A 23,718-nucleotide genomic window follows, 5' to 3' on the forward strand; every position below is an offset into this window, starting at 1 on the left:
CGTGATGGACAGTCTTGACCAGTTCGAATGCAACTCTGATGTTGAAAGGCTTAAAAACGCCAGACATCAAGAAGTCTTGAAAAAAAGGAAGCAGATTAAATAAAAACAACAGAATAGATAGTTCCAGATTAGCCCTCCACTTCCTTAACACAAGTCACACCATTGAATGGGAATAAGTTCCAAGCCTTATCTAGAAGAAGATTTCCAGTGTCACAATTTCAAAGAAGCCACAGTGGTTCTCTGTCCTGAAAGCAGCCTAAACAGAAATAAAGGAATGATCCAGCCTGACATATGGAAAACCCTAATAAGATTGCTAAGCTTGCTAGAATTCAATTTCGCTGCAAACTACAGAGCGTGCACACACACACACACACACAACAATAACTAATGAAACACATGCTCCATGCATATGATGTTATGCTTCTTTTTAATTTATGTTATATTTTATATGTTTGTTCTATGTACTAGCGACTTTGAGTTGTCTTTACCATTTGTATGTCCTGAAGAAGCCCAACAGTCCAGTTGGTGAAACTTGTTGGCATAATTTATCACTAAATTCATTGGTCCAAAAAAACCCAGTGTAATCTTATTCTAAAATCATGCAGTTCATTACAGAGGAGTGTAAGGAAGTAGCTGTTTTAGAAGGTAATGTTCTGTGCATGCAGTTCAGCTATCATGAAATGCAATCATTTGGTAGACATGCTTAAAAATACAATTAATAACAGTAAAATAACCTCAATGCTTAAAATGCATTGAACAAAGGATTCTGAAACCAGCCATTTCCTATATCATTAAAATATAGGAAATGGCATGTACAGCTTTCTTTTAAATTAGTCAAATGATATCACTAGTCATAAAATACTTGGTATGGCAATAATTTATTTTAGTAAAAACCACAACAAAAGTGGATAGGCTTATGTGTTCATCACACATGTTGAATTGGATTTAAAGTTATTGATGCGAACACAGATTGATAAGAAAATAACTATTTATTTTCCTACTTACCTGCTGTCCTGACAGCAGGTAAGTAGGGGAACACAAAGAGAAAGGATTAGAGGGGGGAGAGAGAGAGAGAGTGAGGGATGCAAGTGAGCAATCATGGAACATAGTGGTAAGAGGTGTGATGTATGGAGACTCGATGATCTGTGGTGTGCAAGATAGGATGCCAGAGGTGTGTGTGTTTGCCTGGAGGGATGATAGAAAATGTGGCTATGGCAATTAAGAGGGTTGAAAGGATGGATGGAATGATTGTGATGGTAGGCACGAATGACTTGAGAGGCAATGTAAATCGAGCGGCGAGAGATCTGAGATTCTTGCTTGAGGTTGTGCAAAAGAAAAATGCAGAGGAAAGATTGTGTGTGTGTGTGCGTGCGCGTGTGTGTGTGTGTCGCCCAGGTATGATAGTGATGAGCTGAGCAGAAGAGCAGTAATACTGAATAACATAATAGCCAGAATGTGTCAGAAGAGAGGATTGGAATATATGGATGCTTGGAGGGTGTTTGAAGACAGAAGGGAACTGTATGCGTGAGACCTCTTGCATTTGAATGAGGAAGGAAGAAGGCACCTAGAGAGATTGCTGTTTTCTGAACGAGTCAGTGTGTCAATGCAGTGAAACTAGAATTCCCAGGGTGGATGGTAGCAGGGGGGTATCCTCTTGGGGGAAGGGGAACGACATCAGGTAACACTGAATCCAGTGGGGTCGAGAGGGGACAATGATAGGTATAGAAGCAGTGACATTTTTATGCTTTATACTAATGCCAGGAGTATCCGAAATAAAGGAGATGAATTGGTGGTGCAGATAGTATCAGCCTGGCCAAAGATTATGGGATCTCTGAGACGTGGTTGACGGAGGATGATATAATAACAGGAATTGAAGTAGCAGGGTACAGCATTTTTCTGCAGGATAGGAAAGGAAAACGTGGTGGTGGAGTACTGCTTATGTTAGGTTAGGTTAGAGGACATAATGACTTATGTCCTCTAAGAGTGGAGGCTTTGGAAGGCAGCGACACTAATGGTTTTGAAAGCATATGGTGTGAGGTGAAAGTTGTCAAGACAGGATATTTAGTGGAGTGTTTGCTACAAACCAGGAAGCACTGAAGGTGAGGAGCAGGAGACGTTTGGGCAGTTGAGCTTGGCAAGTGCAAAAAGAATGATTGTTATGGGAGATTTTAACTATAGCAGTATAAGCTGGGAAAAGGAAAATGCATGTAGTAATAAGGGGATGGAATTTCTAGAATTCTTGAGGGACAAATGTCTTAGGCAACATGTAATAGAGGGAACAAAAGGTTCAAGAGTTTTGGATTTGGTCATAGCGTCAGAAGAGCTGATAATAAGTGAGATGACATCTCTTCCACCAGTTGAGAGACTGACCATGGGGTTTTGACTTTGAAGATGAATAGAACCTTCACCTGTTAGAAGATTATTCTTTCCCTTCTGTTCAATTGACCTAGAAACTGGAAACTGATGTCCCAAACATTCTGGATTTTATATTTTTTACTGTAATAAATTAAAGATAAATATGCATTATTCTTTGTAGCTGTTTTTATATTTTCTTTCTGCCTTTTTTATATTTATATATTTCTTTAAGGGAGAAATCTTCTTTGGAGAGTGATATTACACAGAAGGAAGCGGACATAAAAATTAAAAAAGTGGAATTAAAAAATCTTCAGAATGAACTTGAAGCTTTAACAAATATGTTAAAACAATTGGAAATACAGAAGAAAGAGGCTCAAAAAAGGCTTGATGATCTAGATTCTCAAGTAAGTGCTTTCGTTTTAAATCATTATTTATAATTAGAGTTAATTTTATTTATTCTTATTATTCATTTTAGTTGACTCTTCCTTTTCTTTTAGTCAGTTGTAGATTAAAGTAGTAAAATATAATTATAAAAACATTAAATACCATGAACAACTCTAGCATATCTGCTTATTATCTCGTCACATAAAATATTGTCATATTAAAATTTTGTTGTTTGGCATTAAAAGAGCAGGAATTGTAATAAAAGTGGTTTATAAAGACATTCTTTATTCTGTGAATATCTTATTGTGATGAATTTCTAGTTCTCATCTTTTTCTTTCCATCAGTCAGAAGTGTGGTCTGGAATTTACTAGATTTTGTCAGTGAAATGACATACTGAATTTTATAGTCAGATGTTCACTTGTAGTTGTAGCATACCCTTTATGCATGTATTTTGTTGTTCTCAAAAATTTTTAATGTACCTGAGCATAGAAAAATCTGAATAGTCTTGAAAGAATACTAGAATATAATCTTAGAAGGTATCTCATAGCTAAAGATAATATATCCTTGAAGAGTTTGATTTTTTTTTGGGTGCAAATTGAATGCAAACCTCTCTTTTTGGTAGTTGCTATTATCATATTGAGGTTTGCAAGTGAATTTTTTATTTCATTAGGTGACTTGTGTTTTTTAAAAGCTTTTATTATTATTAGAAAATGGATACAATGGTACAGTATTATTATTTCTATGAATATCTTATCACAAGTGAATATGATAACCACTTTCATTTGGTTCATATCTTTACATTTTGAATAGTATGATAATTTTTATGTGATGAAGACATAAATTGAAACCATTATTAATATTTTATAGTGTGTGGAAAAACAAAATTTCTTTATTGTGTATGCAAAATTGGAGGGAGTGCTGATGAAAATTTCCATGAAATAATATATGAAAGAAAACATTGATATGAGTTTTTCCAGGCATTGTACAGAAATAGGTAGCAGATATGGCTGTGTATTTTTTCAAATGTTTTTATCAAGTAAAATTTTTTGGAAAATAGCTCATTCATTGCTTTGTCAAGGATATATGTTAAGTGCACCATTTGTTTTTCTATGATTCACCAAGTTAGGAAATTTTGTGATGTTTACATAATTTATTTATTATTATTATTATTGGAATGTCATAGATTCAAGACTCATGAAATTCACTCCTATTTTATTTGTCTTTAAATTCATCGAACAATAATACACTCATATCTATGAGAAATATCTAATCCTCATTCCTTCATTGACGATAATTTTGCTCAACTTCTAAGAATATGATGCATTGAGAATTCAGAAAGATATAAAATTATATTATTTTTATCTTCTTTTATCAGCACTCACTACTTTGTTTAAATCACAGTTTATACACAAATCATTCTCGGCTGTTGAGAATGAATCATAGTTTGCAACATTGTCTTAAATGAAAGCATTCAGGACTTTTTTTGCTTAGTGCTTTCGTGTTGCATTAACCCATGATAAATGTTTTTTTTTTTTTTTTAAGTATTTCAAGTTATTTGGTTGAAATACTGCCAGTATTAGTTTATTTTTTAGTAATGGTAGTTTTATTATAGCTGTCTTGTTTTCTTTAGAAATATTCTATTGAAAAATCATTATCAGACCTGAAGCCAAGAATTGAAGAGGAAACTCAGCAGGTGCAGTTTTTTTTTTGTTTATTTATTGATTCATTCTATATTAATGTTTTGTTTATTTTAGCATTCTGTTTTAATTTCGCTTCTTTTTTTTATAGTTTTGCTAAAAACGGTACTTTAGTTAGATTGAAGCAGTTTTCTTTTCATAACTAATTAAAGCTGCCTTTTTTTTGGATGCTGCAAGGGATGGGGAGGAAGAATTGGGGTAAAAAAATCGTAATAATTTGGGGTAGTATTTCTTTTTACCTATATTAATATTTAGCTGTCCTTAAAAGCAAAAGAAAAGCATTTACTTTATTTTATTTTTTATATTCTTTGTGAAAAGATGATCATCTGATTTAGCTGTTCTATTCAAAATTGATATTTATACTTTCTAAAGGATTTTTTTTCATATTATCACTCACTGGAGTCCATGGCAATTATAGTGTACCTGTTGACTTTTTTTTTGATAAAGGTCAAATCTAAATAACAAGTAGGACTCCGCATAACTAACCTATAAAGAATGTACAAGAACCACCCAGCTAAGACTTTTGATCTGTGGCTGATCTTGATATGCATTTTCTGTGGTATGCCCACATGGATACCATAAGGGCAAGAATAACCAACAGCATTGTATGTTGTATTGGTTGAAACCTGCACTATAATGGCACAACATAATAATGAGAAATCTTGCTAGCTGTGTTTCAGCTGGTTAAACAGAGAACTAGGGCAAATGCTAAGAAGAAGTCAGCTGAAACATGAGCTTTAATGAGCTGAAAAGTAGGAACCATTAAAGTAAGGGGCATTAACAGACTGAATAGATGCAGTTCTTTTAAATAATAACTAAGATGATCTCTTCAGGTAATGCAGATTGAAGCAAAGAGGGATCGGAGGTAGTCTCAAGTTGGACAGCACTTCATGTTTGTGCTGATCTAGTTGGCCAAATGGATAGCATCACTGTTCTTTGATGAATAGCTCAATTCATTTCCTGTCTTTGAATGGTATGAATTTCATCATTCAGCTTGAGATTATTGGCCTGAAGTGACTTGTAAAAAAAAAATAAAATAAAATAAAAAATTCATCTTTGATTTTTGGAGCAGGATTTCTGGATTTTATGTCCATTGTGGTTCTAAGTTCCAGTGTTTTACTTAAGTTTTAGAATTTTACCAGAACATATCTGTAATTTAAAAAACAACAACAAAAAACTGACAAGTCAATGTCTCTTGCACATGATCTAGTTATTAATATCTTGTTACAGTATGAAGATGTTCATAAGTTCACATAGAGAAAACACAAAAGTAAAGAAAAGTCATTGATATTAGTGGTATTTTCAGAGTGATTCCAAGATGCTAAAATTTAAAAGGGATAAGAAATAGGAAGAGATCACTGTTTGTTTCTTAAAAGGCTTGAAATAAGAACCACATTGAAAAGACAAATTTGTAGGAAAGTTTTTAAAACAAACAGCTTAAAGATGTGGAGTGCCTACCAAAATTGACAATTTGAACGTTGCTGGATACTATCAAGTAAAGCATATGGTAAAGTTGTCTGTAAGATAGTAAAATAACATTTGCATGGAGTTAGAAAAATAAATCAAGAAGTTTATATCATCATCATCATCATCAAATTCCTGCCATGTACCCTCAAGGGGTGTACAGGATATGACAGTACTACATGAAAAAATTACATCATTACTAACTTCCTATCTACAATTTTCCTCCAAATCAGTCTGTTACTTGTCAAGACTCCAACATTATCAGATGTTATATTTCTATCGTCTAAGGCACTTTGTACCGTATCAATCCACTTATATCTTGGTCTTCCTCTGGGTCGTTTTCCTGCCAACCTGGCAGAGAACACTTGTTTTGCTAATCTTTCCTCTCCCATTCTATTTAAGTGACCATACCATCTGAGATTAGCTCTGCTAACACATTCCTGGATGCTGACAATGTCAAGTTCTTTCCTAATATCCTCATTTTTAATATGATATTGCCATTGATGCCATCTGTTCACGCCTCTAATCTTTCTCAGGACTCTCATATCTGTGGTCTCTAGTCTTTGGTCAAGTGTTTTACTTCTGACCCAGCTCTCAGATCCATAAGTTAAAATTGGTTTGAACACAGTCTTGTATACAGCTAATTTAGTGTTCCGACTAATTTCTTTCTTATTCCATATGAATTTATTCAATTGACTTCCCACGATACCAGCTTTGCTGATTCTGTTGTCTATTTCTATATTTAGTTTACCATCTTCAGTAAAAATTGTGCCTAAGTAGCTGAAATGTTTTACTTGTTCCACAGGTTCTCCATTCACAACACAGTTGACATTTTCAATGATTCTACCTATTTTCATTGTCTTTGTCTTTTTATTGCTGACCTTCATACCATATCTATTACAACAGCTATTCAATTTAGTCAGAGATTCTTGCAGACTTGTAGCAGATTTATTTAGAAGTATAACATCATCCGCATAAAGCAAAGAGCTGACATTAACATCTCCAATTTTGATATCAGGTTTAATACCACATTCCTTCATAATGTGATCCATATAGATAATGAATAACAGAGGGGATAATGTACATCCTTGTCTCACACCAGATTTAACATTAAACTATCTTCCTGTACTTCCTTCAATTCTAACTGCTGACTCACAACTCAAATAAAGACTAAGTATTGCTTGTTATAATGCCCCATTGACACCATATAACTGCAGCGTATTGAATAGCTTCTCTCTTGGCACCTTGTCATATGCCTTTTCCAAATCGACAAAACTTAAATACAGATCTTTGTTATATTCCCATGCTTTCTCGACTATTTGTCGTAAAGTGAAGATCTGATCCTGACAGCCTCTATTTGGCCTGAATCCAGCTTGTTCTTCACCAAGCTTTTCTTCCACAATTCTTCTCAACCGTTTCTCAAGTATACTTGCATAGATCTTGCCAGGAACACTCAGTAGGGAAATACCTCTGTAATTCTCACATTCAGTTTTATTTCCCTTTTTATATATGGGTACTATGAGAGCTCTACTCCAATCATCGGGAATTCGTCCCTCTGTCCAGGCTTTCTGAACTATGCAGTGCAGCCACTGTAAGACTCTTATACCACCATACTTCAGCATTTCTGGTCGAATATCATCTACTCCTGCTGCCTTTCCACATTTCAAGCCTTTGATGGCTTTTTCTACTTCAAGTATGGATATGTATTCCTGACTGCATGCCTGGTCAGTGTTTTTTATCACTGTGCTGTCATCACTGCTTGTTTCATTTAGCAGTTTTTCAAAGTAATTACTCCATACTTCAAGGATATCTTTTTCTCCTGTTTTCATTTCACCTTATCATCTCTAATTCCTTTTACAGCACTCTTTCCTCCATTCCTAAGCTTCTTCAACAACCTCCAGAATATTTTGCCACCTTCTTGATATTTATTTTCTATATTCTTGCCAAAGTCCTCCCATGACTTTTGTTTAGCTAGTTTTACACACTGTTTAGCTTTCTTACATTTGTCTCTGTATTCTGTAAGAGTAAAAGCTGACTTATTTGCCAGGAACTTTTGATATGCTTTCTTCTTTTCCTTCACTGCCTCTTTAACTTCCTGTGTCCACCAGGGAGTTCTGATTTTTTTATCTTTGCACACAACCTCACCACATGCCTCTCTGGCAGAATCAATCAATGTTTCCTTCAGAGTTTGCCACTGAATCTCCAAGGTTTGATTCCTGTTCTCAAACTCTTTCATTTTTTTTTCAATAATATTTCTGTATTTTAGTCTACAGTTTACATCTGAGAGCTGCTCAACTTTTATTCGCTTTAAAACTTTCTTACATGTTATTCTTTTCAATATGAAATTCAATTTTATCCTGCTCAAGACTAAATAGTGATCACTTCCAATTTCAAATCCTCTGTACACTCTGGTGTCCTGCACCAGGGAGAAAACATCACTATCAACAATAACATAGTCAGTGAGACTTTTCTTATTCCTAGCCTCTTCTCTCCATGTGAATCTGTGCACATTTTTATGTTGGAACATGGTGTTAGTAATAACCAGTCCATGTCCTGAGCAGAAATCCAGCAGATATTTGCCATTATTATTAGCTTTGCTCTTTTCTCCAAATTTTCCCAAAATATTTTTGTATGTCTCACAATCATTTCCTACTCTACTATTTAGATCCCCAACAAGGACCAACTTTTCCTTTTTCATTGTGTCAGTTGCTTTTTCTAAAGCCTCAAAAAATTCCTCCACTTCTACCTTAGTAGAACCTTCTGTGGGACCATAGGCACAAATAAGTCTCATTGTCCAGTTCCCCATTCTCATATTTGCCCACATTACTCTACTTGAGACTGACTGCCATTCAAGAAGATTAGCCTCGTATTTTGTGTTGAATACTATGGCTACTCCTTCTTTTCCTTGATTGTTATTGCATGAATATAACATTTTGTATTTATTGCTCAGAAAGATCTCACCAGTTTTGGTCTTTTTTGTTTCAGTCACCCCTATTATGTCGATCTTGTACTTATCTAATTCCTCAGCTAGCTCCATTTCTTTGCCATTCAGGCTTCTTACGTTGATAGTACCGATCTTTAACTCTGGTGATGTTGAGTTGGGGTTTGTTTTCAGATTTGTTTTAGTAGCTGACTTTTCGCTGTTCGCCCTGGTTCCCTGGCGAAAACAACGGGGGCCTTGTTTAACCGGGCGACGCCCCAGCCAGCATGAAATTTTGTCATGTTGTACCATCATTTTTTATTTTGGTTTAACGAATAAGAATACAATTTGGTCGGCTAAATCCCAAATTGCCAGCCCATCCTCGTTCGTTCAGTATCAAAGTAGATACCCAACAGGGTGCACCACGAGAAGGTGAGGATTGGACATTAGGTCAGAAGCCCTGGTCGGTTCTCCGCATTCCTTTAAAGGCTATGTGGAGGTCTCCTCTCAGTTATACAGCTTTGACCCTTAAGCACCCGACACCATATTAGAATAAAATGTGTCATGAATTTATTTAATCTGCTGATATTTCCCTTAATTCAAACCAGTATGTTCAGTGCACAAAGTAGATGTTGTACCTTCAGTTGCTCTGGCAAGTACTTTTTGCACCTAGAATATTAGTTTTATCATAAAATTCCTGATATGTATATATGTTTGTCCTCAGGGAGTGTACAGGATATTATGATAGTGCTACATGAAAAGTTTACATCATTACTAACTTTTTATCAACAACTTTCCTGAAAATTAATCTATTATATATCAGGACTCCAGTGCCTAAATATCTGAAATATTTTTCTTGTTCTATAGGTTCTTTATTCAGGATGTGCAGTTGATGTTTTGAATGTTCCTGCCTCTTTTATAGTCTTTTTATTGATTTTCATACCAAATTTATTACAGTGGTTATTAAATTTAGTCAGGGAATCCTTCACACTTGTACTGAATTTATTTAGGATTATAACATCATCTGTATAAAGTAAAGAGCTGAGATTAACATCTCCAGTTTTGATATCAGGTTTAATACCACCTTTCTTCATAATGTGATCCATATAAATGATTAATAGCAGTGGAGATAATATGCACCCTTGTCTCACACTTGTTTTAACATCATACCATCTTCCTGCACTTCATTCAGTACTAGCTGTTGATTTACAACTCAAATATAAGCTGTGTATTACTCAATATAATGTACCATTTACACCATATAATTGTAATGTTTCAAATAACTTTTCTAGCTTCTAGATTTTACTAGTTTTATCTCCAGAGAAATATCAGCAGACTGAAAAAATTTACAGCTTACTTTATCCTAATGTAGTGCCGGTAAATGAGATTATCAAAAGTAACATAAATTCCTTGAATTGTTTTATTTCTATCTTTGCAGCAACTTCACCACTTCCTTCCTTGGCTACACATTCTACAATGATTTCTTCAGATGTTATCATTTGGTCTCTGTTGTTTCATTCATGTTCTCAAACATTCATATTTTGTCGTAACACTTGTTATGACAAAACTTTATATTCTACTTTGCTACATAGTTGGTTGCAGAAGCTGTTCAGATTATAACAGAAAAAGAACTAAAGTCCTAGTAAATGTCCTCTTTTAAGGCTAGAGGTAGCCTTTGCCATTATGTTGATAGTTCATAATTAATGATTGAATTAATTTTGTCCAAGCACAATCTTGGGTTAAGTGCAGTCATACTTGTTGAGATTGGTGAATTCATATTACTATTGCCGAGTCCAAAAATAGCCATATTTGTAGTAATGAGTTTTATGTTGAATTGTCATTTTCTGCACCATGATTTGCTAGATAACTTGCCATAATGATATTAGTGAAGGTATTTCTTATGTCCTTCGAGGAAGCTATTAACAGTTTTTCTTATTTGTCTGAAATAGACTAACTTGCATTTCACTTTAATTGCTATTGGTTGTTCTAAAAGATAGAGTATTTTCCTAGGTGAATGGATAAAGCTTGTTAGTTTGATATGTGGTGAAGATTATATATTTATATAATACCACTGTCATTTTGGATATATCTTGCATATAAGAAATGGGAATAATTTTTCTGTGAAGTTGTCTGGAATCAGGCAAAATATCAGCAGACTAAATAAATTCTTGTTTATTTTATCCTAATATAGTTACTGTCACAGATAATATGAATGAGCAATATAGCCAATACTTGAACCTTTCTATCTATATTTTATCTGAATACTTGGTTAAGGTGGCATCCAAAATAATTGAAGCAGAGCTCTGTGTGCTAATCTATAAAACTAGAAATAAAACAGTGTGGAATTATTGAGAAATTTTCTGATTGAGTGTCTCAGGAAAGATATATTACAGGCATACTTGGAAAGAGGCTAAGAAAAATTGTTCAATGCAAACTTCTGGAAGAACAAACTGATTCAGGCCATATAAAGATTACATTTTTACTTTGTGACAAATAATTGAAAGTCATGAAAATGTAAAATAGACTTCCCTTTAATTTTTGTGGTTCTTGAAAAAGCATGTGATAAAGTACAAGGGAGAAATTGTTCAAAATATTAATGCTATATAGTACATGTGGAATCACCAGTTAGTGAAGATATATAAGTTGATTCTTTTGTACATCCTTCAGGTGTAAGATAAGGTCTGCACAGTCCCCACTATTGTTTATATTATTATAAATCCATACACATAATTTTGAAACACAATTTGCTATCTTCACTTAAAATTGTCAGGCAATGACAATCAAGGAAAAGAAGGAGTAGCCATAGTATTCAACACAAAATACGAGGCTAATCTTCTTGAATGGCAGTCAGTCTCAAGTAGAGTAATGTGGGCAAATATGAGAATGGGGAACTGGACAATGAGACATAGGATTTGTGCCTATGGTCCCACAGAAGGTTCTACTAAGGTAGAAGTGGAGGAATTTTTTGACGCTCTAGAAAAATCAACTGACACAATGAAAAAGGAAAAGTTGGTCCTTGTTGGGGATCTAAATAGCAGAGTAGGAAATGATTGTGAGACATACAAAAATATTTTGGGAAAATTTGGAGAAAAGAGCCAAGCTAATAATAATGGCAAATATCTGTTGGATTTCTGCTCAGGACATGGACTGGTTATTACTAACACCATGTTCCAACATAAAAATGTGCACAAATTCACATGGAGAGAAGAGGCTAGGAATAAGAAAAGTCTCATTGACTATGTTATTGTTGATAGTGATGTTTTCTCCCTGGTGCAGGACACCAGAGTGTACAGAGGATTTGAAATTGGAAGTGATCACTATTTAGTCTTGAGCAGGATAAAATTAAATTTCATATTGAAAAGAATGACATGTAAGAAAGTTTTAAAGCGAATAAAAGTTGAGCAGCTCTCAGATGTGAACTGTAGACTAAAATACAGAAAGATTATTGAAAAGAAAATGAAAGAGTTTGAGAACAGGAATCAAACCTTGGAGATTCAGTGGCAAACTCTGAAGGAAACATTGATTGATTCTGCCAGAGAGGCATGTGGTGAGGTTGTGTGCAAGGATAAAAAAATCAGAACTCCCTGGTGGACACAGGAAGTTAAAGAGGCAGTGAAGGAAAAGAAGAAAGCATATCAAAAGTTCCTGGCAAATAAGTCAGCTTGTGCTCTTAGAGAATACAGAGACAAATGCAAGAATGCTAAACAGTGTGTAAAACTAGCTAAACAAAAGTCATGGGAGGACTTTGGCAAGAATATAGAAAATAAATATCAAGAAGGTGGCAAAATATACTGGAGGTTGTTGAAGAAGCTTAGGAATGGAGGAAAGAGTGCTGAAAAGCAGTTAGAGATGATAAAGGTGACATGAAAACAGGAGAAAAAGATATCATTGAAGTATGGAGTAATTACTTTGAAAAACTGCTAAATGAAACAAGCAGTGATGATAGCACAGTGATAAAAAACACTGACCAGGCATGCAGTCAGGAATACATATCCATACTTGAAGTAGAAAAAGCCATCAAAGGCTTGAAATGTGGAAAGGCAGCAGGAGTAGATGATATTCGACCAGAAATGCTGAAGTATGGTGGTATAAAAGTCTTACAGTGGCTGCACTGCATAGTTCAGAAAGCCTGGACAGAGGGACAAATTCCCGATGATTGGAGTAGAGCTCTCATAGTACCCATATATAAAAAGAGAAATAAAACTGAATGTGAGAATTACAGAGGTATTTCCCTACTGAGTGTTCCTGGCAAGATCTATGCAAATATACTTGAGAAATGGTTGAGAAGAATTGTGGAAGAAAAGCTTGGTGAAGAACAAGCTGGATTCAGGCCAAATAGAGGCTGTCAGGATCAGATTTTCACTTTACGACAAATAGTCGAGAAAGCATGGGAATATAGCAAAGATCTGTATTTAAGTTTTGTCGATTTGGAAAAGGCATATGACCAGGTGCCAAGAGAGAAGCTATTCAATACGCTGCAGTTATATGGTGTCAATGGGGCATTATATCAAGCAATACTTAGTCTTTATTTGAGTTGTGAGTCAGCAGTTAGAATTGAAGGAAGTACAGCAAGATGGTTTAATGTTAAATCTGGTGTGAGACAAGGATGTACATTATCCCCTCTGTTATTCATTATCTATATGGATCACATTATGAAGGAAAGTGGTATTAAACCTGATATCAAAATTGGAGATGTTAATGTCAGCTCTTTGCTTTATGCGGATGATGTGATACTTCTAAATAAATCCGCTACAAGTCTGCAAGATTTTCTGACTGAATTGAATAGCTGTTGTAATAGATATGGTATGAAGGTCAGCAATAAAAAGACAAAGACAATGAAAATAGGCAGAATCATTGAAAATGTCAACTGTGTTGTGAATGGAGAACCTGTGGAACAAGTAAAACATTTCAGCTACTTAGGCACAATTTTTACTGAAGATGGTAAATTAAATATAGAAATAGACAACAGAATCAGCAAAGCTGGTATGGTGGGAAGTCAATTGAATAAATTCATATGGAATAAGAGAGAAATTAGTCGGAACACTAAATTAGCTGTATACAAGACAGTGTTCAAACCAGTTTTAACTTATGGATCTGAGAGCTGGGTCAGAAGTAAAACACTTGACCAAAGACTAGAGACCGCAGATATGAGAGTCCTGAGAAAGATTAGAGGCGTGAACAGATGGCATCAATGGCAATATCATATTAAAAATGAGGATATTAGGAAAGAACTTGACATTGTCAGCATCCAGGAATGCATTAACAGAGCTAATCTCAGGTGGTATGGTCATTTAAATAGATTGGGAGAGGAAAGATTTGCAAAACAAGTGTTCTCTGCCAGGTTGGCGGGAAAACGACCCAGAGGAAGACCAAGATATAGGTGGATTGACGATAAAAATATAAGATCTGATAATGTTGGAGTCTTGACAAGTAACAGACTGATTTGGAGGAAAATTGTAGATAGGAAGTTAGTAATGATGTAAATTTTTCAAGTAGTACTATCATATCCTGTACACCCCTTGAGGGTACATGGCAGGAATTTGATGATGATGCTCTAACATAAAAATGTGCACAAATTCACATGAAGAGAAGATGCAAGAAATAAAGCCTCATTGACTATATCATTGTTGATTTACCCACTGGTTCAGGACACGAGTATACAGATGATGTGAAATTCGAAGTTTTGAGCAGGATAAAATTAAAAAAGAAGATTATTGAAGAAAGTTTTAAAACAAATCAAAGTTGAGCAGCTTTCAGAGGTGAACTATAGACTCAAATATACAAACGTTATTCAGGAAAAAATGAAAGATTTTAAAAACTAGAACCAAACCTTCAAGATTCATTGGCAAATGATGAAGAAAACATTTATTGATTCAGCCAGAGAGGCATGTGATGAGGTTATTTGCAAGGATAGAAAACACAGAGCTTCATTGTGAGCCCAGGAAGTTAGAGGCAGTCAATGAATGGAAGAAAGTATATTGAAAGCTCCTGGCAGATAAGTCTATTTGTATTTTGAGAGAATACAAAGGAAAATGTAAGAATGCAAACCTAGCTGGTCTAAAACTAGCTAAACAAAATAATTGGGAAGATTTTGATAAGAGCATAGAAATAAATATGAGGAAAGTGGTAAAATACTCTGAAGGCCACTGAAAAAGCTTAGAAATGGGGAGAAAAAAAATTCTGTAAAAGGAAGCAAATATTATAAAGGTAACAAAGATATTCTAGATATCCAGAGTGATTACTTTGAAAAATTGCTAAATGAAACAAACAGTGACAGCCCAGTGGTAGATAACACTCAGCAGGAATGCAATCAGGAAAATACTGTATATCAATACATGAAGTAGAAAAGCTTCAAAAACCTGAAATGGGGAAACACAGCTGGTATTCAAACAGATATGATATTCAACTAGAAATGCTCAAATATGGAGGTCTGCAAGTTTTACAGTGGTTACACTGCATAAGTTAGAAGGTTTGGTCAGAGGGTCAAATTCCAGACGATTGGAGTAGAGCTCTCATAGTAGCCATCTATAAAAAAGAACAATAAACCTGAATGTAAGAATTGCAGAGGAATTTCCCTTTTAGTGTTCATGAAAAGATTTATACAAGTATACTTAAAAAAAAGATTAAGAAAAATTGCAGAAGGAAAGCTTGGAAAAGAATAATAAAAATAAGCTGGATTCAGGTCAAATAGATATTGTCAGGATCATCTTTTCACTTTAAGACAGATAGTTGAGAAATCATGGGAATATAATAAGGATCCGTATTTTAAGTTTTGTAGATCAGAAAAAAACATATTAGAAGGTGCCAAGAGAAATGCTGTTCAAAATGCTACAGTTATGTGGTTTAAATGAAGTATTGACTTGCAATACGTAATTAATCTAAATGTTTTTGAGTTGCATAAAAATCTGCATAATCTCAGTGCTTTGCTTTATGCAGATTTGTAAATAAATCCAGAACAAGTCATCAGGGCTCTTTGACTAATTTGGATAACTGTTTTAATAAATTTGGTATGAAAATCAGAAGCATAAATAGACAGAAACATTGAAAACATGAACTGCATCCTGAATGGAGAACCAATAAAACATATTTCAGCTATTTATTCACAATTTTTAGTAAAGATGGCAAATTAAATATGAAAATAGCCATCAGAATTAGCAAAACTGGTATGATAGGTAATCAACTGACTAAATTTATATGGAATAAAAGAGAAATGACTCAAAACACTAAACTAGCTATAAACTAACTAAACAGCTACTGCAGTTAGTTTATAGCTAGTTTAGTGTTTTGAGTCATTTCTCTTTTATTCCATATAAATTTAGTCAGTTGATTACCTATCATACCAGTTTTGCTAATTCTGATGGCTATTTTCATATTTAATTTGGTCTAGTTTATGGATCTGAGAGCTGGGTTAGAAATAAAATACTTGACAAAGGCAGGAGATCACAGATATTATAGTTCTGAGATAGATTAGGGAAATGAACAGATGACATCAATAGCAGTATCATATTAAAAATAAGGATATTAGGATAAAACTTGACATTGTTAACATGGCAATGTGTTAGCAAAGCTAATCTTAGGTGATATGGTCTCTTAAATAGAATGGGAGAGGAAAGGTTAGCAAAAGAAGTGTTCTTTGCCAGGATGGCAGGTAAACCCCCCCCCCTCCCAGAGGAACACCAAGATGCATGTAGATTGATGCATTATAAAATGCCTTTAAAGAGAGAAATATAGCATCTGATAATATATTGGAGTCTTGATAGGCAATAGATTAATTTGGAGGAAAATTGTCAATTGGAAGTTAGTAGTGATGTAACTTTTTCATAGTATTTTCATAATATCCTATACACCCCCTTAAGGGTGCATGGCAGTAATTTGATAACTTTCAACTCAAATAGATACTAAGTATTGCTTGATGTAACATCCATTTACATCATATAACTGTAGTTTTTGAACAGCTTTTCTCTTTGCATTTGTCATTTGCCTACTATCTACAAAACTTAAATACAGATCCTTGTTGAATTCCAATGATTTCTCAACTATTTGTCTTAAAGGGAAATTTTGATCCTCACAACCTCTATTTGGTGTGAATTCAGCTTGTTTATCTTCAAGCTTCTCTTGTACAATTTTTTAGCTATTTTTCAAGAATACTTGCATAAATCTTACCAGGAACACTTAGTGGGGAAATTGCTCTGTAATTCTCACAAGTTGAAAAATATATATGGAAATTAGATAATTAAATACACCTGAAATGAATTTTAATATATATTTCTGAGAGGATGGAAATAAAATACTTGATTAGAGACTGAAGACCACCAAAATGAAAAGATCTCAGAAAAGTTAAAGAAGTGAATAATACTGTATCCAAATGAAATACGTTATGTTCTGCAAAGTTCATGTAACTTGAATTTCATGTAAGTCAGATTTAATCTCGTCATTTATTAATCATATTCTATTGCCTACTTGTTTACAGTACATCTATACAGTACTGCATTAAGATGTTTTAAAGGATGTTTTTGTTAGGTTCATGACATAATTTACATTAATTGCATGTCAGTATGTAATTGTTAATGCAAAGTAATATACTACAGTGTAAATAGTATGAGAAAATAAAAATAAAAAATTAAAAGTATGTTTTTGACCTTTCTTATGAAACTCTCAAGAGGTGATGACCGAACATAGCTTCATAAATCTCTCCATAAAAAGTTAACACGTCATCTATCTCTCTCTTTGTATTTCTAAGAAGTGTGAGGCATTAGGATCCATATGAATACTAAAAAATGCATAGCATGTAAAGATTAAAAAATGCAGCACTGAAATGCTAAAAAGTACAGCACGTCTATTGAAGGCAAAACAAAAATGCTTTATGTTGGCTGTCTGCCTTGCGGAAGATCGCTGTTAGATGACGTGTGTGTGTGTGTAGACAGGTTAAGTAAAATTTTTAAAATTCACCGTTTTCTAGCCTTTTCACAATAATTAGCATAAGTCTGAATATATGTAAGTTGAATTTACATAAGTCAGTTACTGTCTGTATTAGAAAAACTAGGTGGTATCAGTAGATACCACCTAGGACCTCATAGATTATCAAAACTGCTATTTGCAACAAAGACGTTAGGGGGAAAAGACCCAGAAGGTTTAGAAGCACATATAGAGAAATTAGGAAAAATTTGTAATTTCAGAAAAAAATTTCATTGCCAAAAGTAGTCTTAATGGATTTAACATCATATAATGTACTTTGCTATTAATTATTTTTTATTATAAATGCTTATTAATTTGATTTTTATTTAGTTCCACAATCATAATAAGTTTTGCTTATCTATGTTGTTTTGGATTAGTTCCAATCTGTATAAATGCATGGATTGGCTTTATGCTCTTTTAGTCAGTGTGGAAAATTTTTGGTTTGTGGGAACAGAATTAATTTCCTGGTGGAAAACTGTATCATGTTCTTCAGTCTTGGCAGTTTGTTGTAATTCTCAAACTACAGATAAGATTTCTGCTGTGTTTGTAGTGTTACATATACCAGTAACATATTTGGTTTAATCCTTTGTCCAAGTGTAAGCAAACAAAGTTTGCTCCTGAAATATTTTCGGGACTGGGGCAACTCGTGGTAAAGGTGGTATAAATTCTGATCACTTGCCTTAGTATCTCATAATGCAAAGCATATATCCTTGTGGGTATGTATAATGCTATGCATTATGTAAAGGATCATTACCCAGACCAGTTTTGACCTTTATTGAGGTCTCGTCAGTGGGAACTAGACCCAGAGGTGGTGATACTAAGGTGGAAGTAATGCAAAAGTCATATCACCATATACCAGTTGCCAAAAGGTGTCAACACCTTATTATTAAAATTCTCTGGATTAGAGATAGTTGATGGAAGTTTTTTCACTTGGCTATGCTACCAATTACATATTTGGTTTAATCCTTTATTTCAGGCGCAAACTTTGTTTGCTTACAGTTCGATAAAGGATTAAACCAAATATGTAATTGGTAGCATAGCCAAGTGAAATAAACTTCCATCATGTGTTACATATATTTTGTAGATATGTACATTGCAGTTATTAACCATGTTGCCAAGTTCTATGAAAGGTAGGTATTAAATTCTATGTTAAGAGATTGTATTAATTGACGTCATTTTGTTTAATTATGACAGCTTATTCATTCACCTTTAATGTCACCTGTGACACAAATCAAGAAAGTACAACCCATTAAATACAGTAAATAACATGAAAATAGCATAGATATTTTGAATGAAAATTAATAGTACATCATCAATGTGTGGAATACAAAGAGACGAGAATACAAAGTAATCAAGGTAACCACTGAATCACTTGCTGCATGCTAGAAGAATCATATTAAAAAATAAATAAGTAAACAAAATAAAAATTGTATCTGATGTTTAAATAGGATGAGAATCCCCAAAACTCAGGGAAGAGAAACAGGCAATCATTCAATTCAAATTAGGGCAGTGTAAAAGGGTTTCACAACTTTCTCTGAAGAGACATTCATACACTGGTGTCCAAAAGCTAAGGACGAACTACATTTTTATCTGTATATGAAAAAATTTTCATGACTACATCCAAATGTGGACAAATTCATTGCCAGCATATTAATAAATTATATTACACAAAAATGTTTTATAAATTTTGTACAAATTAAATTACAATATGTTTTGGCAAAAGTTAAAATTTTCCTATTGACATAGATAGGAATTAATGCAGTGCTTATAGAAAACTATGCAGAAAGACATTTCAGTATGGAATATTTCCACCTCGAACTGCAATGCAGCTCTCACAACATCCATGCTTAACACCAATGATTCAGGAGTTCTTGAATCAAACTGTCCCATTCCTCCTTCAGAGCAAGGGTAAGCAAGGCTTTGCTTGGTTTCTGGACGGGAATTTTGAATAGCAGTGCATCTCCAAACCCTATAGAACACCAAAAGTGTTCTATGGGGTTGAGATCTGAGGAGCGTGCTGGCCACTCGATTCGATTAATATTCTCAGTCCCCAGAAATATCTCCACTGGTCATGTATGATGTGGTGTGGCAATGTAAGCCATAATAATGAATTCTTTGCCTACAACACCATTGCAATATCGTTCACCAGTCATAGTCCCTTTTTCCAGCACTTGTAGCTCAGTGTGTCCATTAAGCACGATGCCTCCCCCCCCCCACCATGGGGTGGCATCATGCCCATTAATCCCACCACTGCCCTATCTATCCCTTTGAAGAACATTCTTGTGATGGTGAGCAATACTACTTTCTTGCCTGATGAAGTGATGTCTAGAATTGAAGGAAAGACTAAAACAACTCATCTGTTAAGGTACATTAGCCCATTCATGTCTTGTCCAATTTTTATGGATACAACACCACTGAAAACATGCTCTACAATGAGTTGTAGATAAAAGTACACAGACTACAGGCCTTTGGGGCATATATGCTTGCTTGTTGCAGGCATCTTGCCACAGTTTGTTGAGATATCCACGTACCTGTGCTTGAATGCAGCCAACTTGCAAGCTGACCTGCCATGATGCATCAGTTACATTTTGCTGTTGTAACCAAAAATCTATCTTCATACTCTGTGGTAGAGTGAGGGTGACCTCTTAGGAAATGTCTGGAACACATTCCATTGGTTTGAAACACTACCCAGGGCCTGGATATAATGCTATGTGAGATTTCCAACTCTCTGACAATATCAGTTATTCTTTGGCCTTCTTCAAGCTTCCCAGTAATTCTTTCCTGTGTGAAATCATCTAGATGTCTTTGAGACATTAAGAGACATCCAAGTTTGCAACTTTATCATCATCATCATCATCAAATTCCTGCCATGTACCCTCAGGGGTGTACAAGATATGACAGTACTACATGAAAAAATTACATCATTACTAACTTCCTATCTACAATTTTCCTCCAAATCAGTCTGTTGCTTGTCAAGACTCAAACATTATCAGATCTTATATTTCTATCGTTTAAGGCACTTTGTACCCTATCAGTCCACCTATATCTTGGTCTTCCTCTGGGTCGTTTTCCTGCCAACCTGGCAGAGAACACTTGTTTTGCTAATCTTTCCTCTCCCAATCTATTTAAATGACCATACCACCTGAGATTAGCTCTGCTAATGCATTCCTGGATGCTGACAATGTCAAGTTCTTTCCTAATATCCTCATTTTTAATATGATATTGCCATTGATGCCATCTGTTCACGCCTCTAATCTTTCTCAGGACTCTCATATCTGCGGTCTCTAGTCTTTGGTCAAGTGTTTTACTTCTGACCCAGCTCTCAGATCCATAAGTTAAAACTGGTTTGAACACTGTCTTGTATACAGCTAATTTAGTGTTCCGACTAATTTCTCTCTTATTCCATATGAATTTATTCAATTGACTTCCCACCATACCAGCTTTGCTGATTCTGTTGTCTATTTCTATATTTAATTTACCATCTTCAGTAAAAATCGTGCCTAAGTAGCTGAAATGTTTTACTTGTTCCACAGGTTCTCCATTCACAACACAGTTGACATTTTCAATGATTCTGCCTATTTTCATTGTCTTTGTCTTTTTATTGCTGACCTTCATACCATATCTATTACAACAGCTATTCAATTTAGTCAGAGAATCTTGTAGACTTGTAGTGGATTTATTTAGAAGTATAACATCATCTGCATAAAGCAAAGAGCTGACATTAACATCTCCAATTTTGATATCAGGTTTAATACCACATTCCTTCATAATGTGATCTATATAGATAATGAATAACAGAGGGGATAATGTACATCCTTGTCTCACACCAGATTTAACATTAAACCATCTTCCTGTACTTCCTTCAATTCTAACTGCTGACTTACAACTCAAATACAGACTAAGTATTGCTTGATATAATGCCCCATTGACACCATATAACTGCAGCATATTGAATAGCTTCTCTCTTGGCACTTTGTCATATGCCTTTTCCAAATCGACAAAACTTAAATACAGATCTTTGTTGTATTCCCATGCTTTCTCGACTATTTGTCGTAAAGTGAAGATCTGATCCTGACAGCCTCTATTTGGCCTGAATCCAGCTTGTTCTTCACCAAGCTTTTCTTCCACAATTCTTCTCAACCGTTTCTCAAGTATACTTGCATAGATCTTGCCAGGAACACTCAGTAGGGAAATACCTCTGTAATTCTCACATTCAGTTTTATTTCCCTTTTTATATATGGGTACTATGAGAGCTCTACTCCAATCATTGGGAATTCGTCCCTCTGTCCAGGCTTTCTGAACTATGCAGTGCAGCCACTGTAAGACTTTTATACCACCATACTTCAGCATTTCTGGTTGAATATCATCTACTCCTGCTGCCTTTCCACATTTCAAGCCTTTGATGGTTTTTTCTACTTCAAGTATGGATATGTATTCCTGACTGCATGCCTGGTCAGTGTTTTTTATCACTGTGCTGTCATCACTGCTTGTTTCATTTAGCAGTTTTTCAAAGTAATTACTCCATACTTCAAGGATATCTTTTCTCCTGTTTTCATGTCACCTTTATCATCTCTAACTCCTTTTACAGCATTCTTTCCTCCATCCTAAGCTTCTTCAACAACCTCCAGAATATTTTGCCACCTTCTTGATATTTATTTTCTATATTCTTGCCAAAGTCCTCCCATGACTTTTGTTTAGCTAGTTTTACACACTGTTTAGCTTTCTTACATTTGTTTCTATATTCTGTAAGAGTAAAAGCTGACTTATTTGCCAGGAACTTTTGATATGCAACTTTATTCCTTCACGAAACGAGCTTCCTTCAAACACAATTCGCTTAGCACAGCCTTTTATCCTGTTGAGTGCTATCACGTGCCCACTTTGCATGTGATTCAAAAATTTGAATGTGTTTTCCACTTTCTATTCAGAATCATTAGTTAAATAAATTGCCATAAGCTGATTCATCTCTTTGTGGTTATAATCTTCAGAAATAGTGGTTCAACCTTAGGTTTTGGACACCAGTGTATTTAAAACTGGTTCTATGAAGAAGGCAAGCCTCATTCCAAAGGATACTTTTTTCCCCCCTTTTCATTAATTCTAGGTTTAACATGTTTGTTTTGCACTCTTAGCTAGTTCAGTATGAAATGTTTATTTCAAACAGCATTATTATTAATTATATGTAGGTAACAGACTTTTACAAATTTATATCTGCATTCTTTGTTAAAAAAGAACATTTTTAATATCTCGCTTTCTCTTGCAAATACAGATATCAGTTTCCCAAGTTCCTAAAATAGACAAAGGCAAGAAATTGATACTGCACATGTTGTTGCAGATGATGTTGTATTCCTGAACACATCTAGTTCAAGGTTTCCAGGATTCACTAAATAAATTGAATAACATTTGTAACAGATTTGGCATGAAAATCAGCAATAAAAATACCAAAACTATGAAAATAGGCAGGAGCATAGAAAACTTCAGCTGCATTCTGAATGGAGATCTATAGAACAAGTAAAATATGTCTGCTATTTAGGCAATATTCTAATATCAGACCTGATGCTTCTTTCTTTCGTGATATTCATCCTTGTCTTACCCCTGATTTTACATTAAACCATTGTGGTCTATTCAGTTCTAGCTGCTGACTCACAACTTAAATATAGACTATGTATTGCTCTGTATAATGTTCCATTCACCCTATATACTTATAGCGTTTCAAAAAAATTTTCTCTGGGTGCCATGTCTATGCCTTTTCCAGATCTGCAAAACTTAAGTACAAATCCTTGTCATATTCTCATGATTTCTTAACTGTTTGTCTTAAAGTGAAAATCTGATAATCTCTATTTGGCTGAACCCAGTCAAGTTTTTCTTGCACAGTCTTTCTTAACCTATTTTCAAGTATGCTTGCATAAATCTTACCTGGAATACTTATAAAAAAGTTTTATTTCACTT

At 34.5% G+C, this 23,718-nt stretch overlaps 1 protein-coding gene across 7 annotated transcripts in view; it reads left to right on the forward strand.

The window, feature by feature from the left end:
* LOC150108191 (uncharacterized) overlaps positions 1-23,718 on the forward strand; it is a 368,644-nt gene that overhangs the window by 217,466 nt on the left and 127,460 nt on the right. For all 7 annotated transcript variants that reach the window (XM_090390641.1, XM_090390644.1, XM_090390642.1 and 4 more), the window contains exons 13-14: positions 2,588-2,759; positions 4,370-4,432. In XM_090390641.1, coding sequence (XP_090246767.1) covers positions 2,588-2,759; positions 4,370-4,432 — 235 coding nt within the window. The remainder of the gene's footprint in view (positions 1-2,587; positions 2,760-4,369; positions 4,433-23,718) is intronic.

The sequence above is a fragment of the Typopeltis vanoorti genome, chromosome 3 (genome assembly GCF_054136105.1).
Source record: "Typopeltis vanoorti isolate ZY-2024b chromosome 3, IOZ_Tvanoo_1.0, whole genome shotgun sequence".
Classification (NCBI taxonomy): Eukaryota; Metazoa; Arthropoda; class Arachnida; order Uropygi; family Thelyphonidae; genus Typopeltis; species Typopeltis vanoorti.